This window comes from Macrobrachium nipponense, chromosome 20 (genome assembly GCF_015104395.2).
Source record: "Macrobrachium nipponense isolate FS-2020 chromosome 20, ASM1510439v2, whole genome shotgun sequence".
Lineage (NCBI taxonomy): Eukaryota > Metazoa > Arthropoda > Malacostraca > Decapoda > Palaemonidae > Macrobrachium > Macrobrachium nipponense.
In genome coordinates, this window is record NC_061089.1 from 23,008,595 (window position 1) to 23,016,094 (window position 7,500).

At 32.1% G+C, this 7,500-nt stretch overlaps 1 protein-coding gene and 1 long non-coding RNA gene across 4 annotated transcripts in view; one reads left to right on the top strand and one right to left on the bottom strand.

The window, feature by feature from the left end:
* LOC135223510 (uncharacterized) overlaps window positions 1-7,500 on the bottom strand; it is a 757,812-nt gene that overhangs the window by 493,105 nt on the left and 257,207 nt on the right. The gene's annotated exons all lie outside the window — the stretch shown is intronic.
* The window catches only part of LOC135223485 (putative G-protein coupled receptor F59B2.13), a 23,119-nt gene continuing 20,010 nt past the window's right edge, over window positions 4,392-7,500 (top strand). The window contains exons 1-2 of one of the 2 annotated variants that reach the window (XM_064261926.1): window positions 4,393-4,560; window positions 4,769-5,104. In XM_064261926.1, the coding sequence (XP_064117996.1) occupies window positions 5,095-5,104 (10 nt within the window). In that variant the 5' untranslated portion in view covers window positions 4,393-4,560; window positions 4,769-5,094. Of the gene's footprint in view, window positions 4,561-4,768; window positions 5,105-7,500 lie in introns of both variants that reach the window. The other variant, XM_064261941.1, reaches the window with a different exon arrangement.

A 7,500-nucleotide genomic window follows, 5' to 3' on the forward strand; every position in this document is an offset into this window, starting at 1 on the left:
TAATGAAGTTTGTTTGTTTGTATGGTGTTTTTACGTTGCACAGAGCCAGTGGTTATTCAGCAACGGGACAAACCGCGTCGAGAGTGAACTTCTGTCACCAGAAATACACTTATCTCATCCTCAATGGAATGCTCGAGAATCGAACTCGCAGCCGCCGAGGTGCTATAATTGAATGTGAAGAAATAAAGAAAAAATAGTGTATATTTTAGATTTTTCTTTTCAATAAAGGCGAAGAAACAAATGAATAATTAGAAGACGTTGGGAAGAGAGGATTTTATTAGTGATAGTTCCTGGAAAGCGAAAGTGAATAAATCATTTTTGACATTTACTTTTTTTTTCGTTTGCAAGTACCTTTTTTCCACTTTCTGGATTGTATTTTCTGGAACAAGATCCCTTCGGTCTCTGGTATGCATGACTCTGATGTTTACTTGTCTCTTCGGTATATATTTATTCCACTATTTTCTCTAATTTTTATATAATATCTCCGTATTTACCTTTATGTCATCACTTACGAAAATGTTATCCAAATCTTTGTTTAATTCTTCATTTATTTCTGACCATTTTATATTTTTACTGTAGAAGTTGTATTTTCCATATCCTTCCACTTTTTCATTTCTTGCTTATCTCTGTTTTCACTTGCTTTGGAATGGACTGTTAATTCTATGACATTATGGTCTGAAATACTCGCATTATAAACTATTATTTCTTTAACATAATTCATCTCGTTCACAAATACTAGGTCTAAAGTATTTTCCTTTCTTGTTGGCAGGTGATTTATTTTGTTGAATTGACTTGTTGTATTCTAGTAGCATATCTAATAGCTTTTTCGAATCGCCTCTTATCTTCTGCACTACTATTACTCTCTTTTTTATATGTATAAGTACATCCACAATCTCCTATTCGTTCTTTCCAGTCTACGAAAGGAAAGTTGAAGTCTCCAGATAGGAGAATAGTCCAGTCCTTGTGATTTCTACATATATCATCCAATTTTTCTATTATTAAGTCAAACTCTTTAGTATTAGGAGGTCTATATATTACTATGATTCATTAATTTTTCAGATTCAAATTCTACCGCTATTAGTTCACATTCTGAGTTACTATATTTCTCATATGATTTTGTTCCTTGTTTTTTGTCTTTCCCATATATTGCGGTTCCCCCTTGATTCCTATTTTTTCTATCTGATCTATAAGTTTGGAACCCTTTTATTTGATCATCATTCCCAGTCTCTTGGGAATACCAGTTTCACTTATCATTATATCTATTTTCTATATATATTATAATTAACATATTAATATATAATATTATATATAATATTAATATAATAATATTATCTATATATATATATTATACCATATATATATTATATATATATAATATATCTCTATATGCTATATATATATAACTATATTATATTAATATATAATTATATATATATATGTTATATTATATATTATATATTTCACACAAATAATATATATATTAATATATAATTATTATTATATATATCTATATATATAATTATATATACTATATATGTAATCTATTATATATATATAATATATCTACTAGATATGAAGAAGCCAGGTACTATGTCGTACCTCTAAGTAAATGGGGATACAATCCACAATGAAGTAAATTTCTCTTGTAATTTGAAATATATAGTTCTTGTAAAGGATTAGAGCTTTCGACCATCAACTGTGGTCTTGTTCACTTTAGTGAACAAGACCACAGTTGATGGTCGAAAGCTCTAATCCTTTACAAGAACTATATATTTCAAATTACAAGAGAAATTTACTTCATTGTGGATTGTTATCCCCATATATATATATATATATATATATATATTATATATATATATATATAATATATATATATATATATATATATATATATATATATGTATATATATATATGTATATATATATATATATATATATATATATATATATATTGAGAAGTGGATATCATCTTTAAATGGCTCAGTGTATGATCAAAAAGAATGTAGGCACCTTACAAGAGGTCGTTGAAGTTGAGAAAGCCGTTAAATAGAAAACCATTATAAAGTTTTTTTTTTATGGATGAAGGATGGAGAAGAATTGGTAAACAATTCTGATTTTGGCTCCAGACTATAAACGCCGTGCAGATATATATGAGGTATTTCATTCTTGGCATTTAATCATTGTGCGAAAAATACTGATGTATCCATTGTTCAGCATAGGTTAGAAGAGATTTTACCACAAAGTTTGACTCAATTTTTGCCACATACAGACGTCAGTACACTCTAAGTAACCAAATATTTCTTATTCTCTCGTGGAAAAGGTAATGATGTGTTATATAATTACAGCGCAGTGGCTGACATAGGAACCAAATCTCTCTCTCTCTCTCTCTCTCTGTCCGCTGAAGATTTTGATAAAAAAATTCTTAAATGTATTTCCTGAAGTAACTAACAAAGAATTCTCTCTCTCTCTCTCTCTCCTCTCGGAAAATCTAATGAAGAGATGTTTTTTAACTCCTCCATGAAGTGTCAGATAAAGTGTTTGACAAACACTGATTAATAAGTCAGCTTCTGCTGAATATCATCTACCAAGTTTCCAACAATGTATCCAACATTTTCTATTCGAGGATTCTTGAGAATCTCTTATCTCTGCCTCCAATTCCAGGAGAAGATAATGGAAACCTTGACGAGAGTCTTCTGCGATTAGTCCCCAGGACTGTTGAAGCAGCTTATGAGAGAAAAATGAAACTTCACGCTTTTTCTTAAAGACAATTTCCTTAATTCAGTCACGTAACTGTTCCTGTGATAAGGAAGTTGAAGAGGAGTTGCATCTCTGAAGTAGGTACGTTATTTAAGCTTTATTAAAAAGAGTGAGATAAGTGTAAAAAGAATAGAGCCGCTAAAGAAAAATATGACAAACGAGATGAAATATATACTGTTGGTAAGGATAGTAAATGTTAATTTTGGAAACAAAATTAGGGTGCAAAAGATTGACTTTATGCATAGGCGCAGACACACACACACATAATATATATATATATATATATATATATATATATATATATATATATATAAAGCATATGTATATATTTTAAAGTATATATATATATATATTATATATATAATATATATATATATATATATCATATATATCATATAGTATATGAAGTGTGTTTTAGTGAGAGTGCCACAAACTTCCTGTTGAAAATGTTCTGACATTTTATTATGAAAACATTTATATCGCCAACTAATCTAAGGTTCTTTGAGACCTAGATTCAAAAGGAGAAAAATATAAAAGCAACTGCAAAAATGTTTGAAAGATGTTTTGCTTGCTACAATAACACTAGTCACTTTAAAACGGGTTGTCGGCATTCTCTTTCTATATCCCTCCCTTTGTCCGGAGTGGCATTATTATAAGAGTACTTTTAATGGAAAAATCAAATAACAAACACAGTAAAATATCTAAACTATGTTCTCATTCCTCCTTGTCCGTTTGATTCATTATAGTTATTTATAAAAGAATCGGAGAAGCAGTGTCCTCCTCCTCCTCCTCCTCCTCCTCTTCTTTCATATTATTATGATATGACTGGGTGCTGTCCGTAGAATAAAATAAACAATAGCAAATGGAGAGTTTATTCTTGATAAGATTCTTACTCAGATTGTTTTTCATTACTTATCTTTCTTGGGCTTAAAAATATGAATTGAGTAGAGTTTAAATGTAGGAAATAAAGCACTCACATTATTAGCGGATAATCACTGCTTTCACATTCCCGATTTTCTCAATTTTCAACATCGATATTAATAGGAGAGAGAGAGAGAGAGAGAGAGAGAGAGAGAGAGAGAGAGAGAGAGAGAGAGAAATAAAAGCTGTTACGATGCCAGTAGACATTATCACAGAGAGAGAGAGAGAGAGAGAGAGAGAGAGAGAGAGAGAGAGAGAGAGAGAGAGAGCGTCTTCACCCCAATGGCTATTGTCACCGTGAAAGTAAGAGAGAGAAAGTGAGAGAAACGGAGAGACAGAGAATGCTAAGCTGAAGAAGAAGAACAGGAAACTGCACAATGGTGGTTGTTAGTGTGCTTAGCAATGGGCAAACATGCCTGACATTAGACAGAAGCACAGGAGCCAGGAACAGTGCCTTATCAGTTGCTGGGGTCTTGTGAGAGGGTGGGGGTGGGGGGGGGGGGGGGGGGGGGGGGGGGGGGGGGGGGGGGGGGGGGGGGGGGGGGGGGGGGGGGGGGGGGGGGGGGGGGGGGGGGGGGGGGTGAGCCGTCGGAGTGGAGAAGGAGGAAGGGTTTGTGGGAGCTGATGGTGGTTTGGTAGAAGGGGGTTGGAACTACATGGTATGACCCATCGAGTCTGAGAGGCAGCTCTGAAGAAGAGAGAGAGAGAGAGAGAGAGAGAGAGAGAGAGAGGGAATCATCTCTTTGGTTATATTAAGTAGTAGCCATTCACGCCTCGTCTAGTGGTCCCGTTTCTTTTCTCCCCGTATTCCCTCATCGTTTCTTTAATTTACTCTTCTGTTCCATTATTTTGATGATTGACCTGAATACTCTTGAATGTAACGTAAGTATATAAAATAGAAAATCTAAGGGTAAACAAAAAAAAATCAAATTTATCGTTATTTAGTTATTTAGGTCACAAGGAAAATAATTGGTTTATGTGAATTGTTAAGAACAAATTAACTTTACTGTCCATAAAGTGTTCCAAAGTCTACGATTTATCCCCCTAGAAGAAATAATACCAGCCTATTATTTCAATTGCAACTTTTCAGGAGATCCGCTCTTTGTCATAAACCGCTTGACAAACGAACAAATAGGTTAACTTAGAAGAAATGAAATGATCAACATTGTGGAAAAAAACTATGGCTTTGAAAACAAATGGTGATAGTGCATCAAAGTGATATTGTATCAAAGTGATCTTGCATCAGAGTGATATTGCATCCATACATTGTGAAAGTGATGTGGACTTGAGCAACAGTGGGAATAACTGTCATCAAAAATAAAAACTTTCCAATATGTCTAAAATGTGTTTGGGAGTTCTGATGGATTTCGAAACTGGATAAGCATCGACGTCTGAGCGAGCGAGAGAAAATTCAAAATGAGGACAGGTAAAAATGTTTTACGATTTGTAAGTTTCTTTTTTTTGTTGTCTGAATCTGTTTATTGAACCACTGTTTTACAAAAGTAATTTCATTTCATTTTTTAGATAAAAATACTATAAAATCTCATCTATTAAGATGATTCTTTGTGATGCTTACAAGCTTATTTTTTTCTACACTTTTTGAATGAAAGTTGTGTATTCTCACTTTTACTTGAATTCTTAGTGCTTAGTGAATCCTCATAACATCGAATGAATGCTTAAACCATCTGAGAAGTCACGGCAAGCCGACATCCTGATTGGACTTCACTTTCTGATAAATAATAAATCTTTAATTTACACGGATGGCAGCGTGAAAAATCACCTTCAAGACTTAAAATGCTGCTTACCAGAACAAGCCTCATTTTTTTGGTTAAAAAATGGTACACATTCCTGAGGTGCGTATTTTCCTCTTATCTCCTTTGAAAAACTATGACCAGGAATTTAGGTGTATTTATCAGGGACTATGTTTATTTCTGTTGCTAAGTTTGTTAGAATTCATATATCATTTGGTCATGTAGATGAAAATATACATTTAAAAAAAAAATTCTGTATTCCATGTCTTTGGATTTTATTTTATTTTAAAACAGTAAAAGAAGCTAAACTGAGCAGAATGAATAGTCAGGTAACACCTCTGATTTGATCCTTGCAAACTTATGTCATACTACAAACGCATCTACATCGTGTTAATGTACAAATGCATTAAATGAACAGTACCCTGTTTTGTCTTTGGAATTCCTTGATAAACTTTAACTGACGGATGTCTAGTTTGCCTAGTTCTAGAGGGAATTTCCTGCTTTCCCGGACTTCAGTTGGGAAGGAAATACCACTTCTCGGAAGAGTGAAGACTTCAAAAGAAAACGAGATAGAGGGATGAAAACTGCTGAACGGAAGCTCCATTTTTCATCATACTATTGACCAAGATTAAGAAAACTGATCAGGATCATTTTATGTCATTTCCTTTTTTCTGGTTTTTAATCTTCGTCAATTATATGATGTCGTCACGGTTGGGTTTCCCCTTGTATTCTGTACAATACGAACATGGATACATCCTGTCTATAAATCTTGTCTGTCACGTAACATCTAAATAGGTTTCCGCTTTAATCATAGACACTTATAGCCATATCTTTCCTTAAATGCTACTGATTATATATATATGTATATATATATATATATATATATATATATATATATATATATATATTATATATATATATATAGTAGATTTTTTTTAAGAACCGCTAAAAGTAAACCAATGGCTGTGAAAAAGTCTGGGCATAATAATACCACACTCTGTACGCATGACTACTGAGGTAACTTTATGGCAAATTATGTTACTGGTATCATGGGAATTTTCTGGTATTTTGTCGAAAGAACCACCAACAATTTACTAGCTACTGGGAAATAGCCTCTAGATAGAATAATTCTATAAACATAGAATCCTGGATGTCTTTTACTCCCTTAAATATCCTTACACTTCATCGAAATCTCAGTTACTTTGTCAAACGAACGACTAACAATACATTGGAAACCTAGTATCTTCAACCAACAAATTATTTTGGGATGCAAGGGATAATATCTTTCAATAAATTCCATTATTTTCAAGGTGAAATAATAATAATAATAATAATAATAATATAATAATAATAATAATAATAATAATAATAATAATAATAATAATAATTATGTTGACTGAAAAAATCAAGAAGAAAGTATCACTCATTGATGTCGCAATACCATGGGACAAAAGAGTTGAAGAGAAAGAAAGGGAAAAAATGGATAAGTATCAAGACCTGAAAATAGAAATAAGGATATGGGATATGCCTGTGGAAATTGTACCCATAATCATAGGAACACTAGGCACGACCCCAAGATCCCTGAAAAGGAATGTGGAAAAACTAGAGGCTGGAGTACCTCCAGGACTCATGCAGAAGAGTGTTGTCCTAGAAACAGCGCACATAGTAAGAAAAGTGATGGACTCCTAAGGAGGCAGAATGCAACCCGGAACCCCACACTATGAATACCACCCAGTCGAATTGGCGGACTGTGATAAATAAAAAAAAAAATAGAAACAAATATTAATAATAATACATTTATCATTTCTCTAATCAATTGACGTTGCTGACAATCAGTTATATATAATATATATATATATTATATATATATATATATATATATATATATATATATATATATAATCGATATATTATATATAGATATCTATATATATATATATATATATATATCTCTATATATATATATACATGTATATACATATATATATAGATATACACGTATATATTATATATATATATATATATATATATATATATAATATATATATCTATATATATATATATATATATA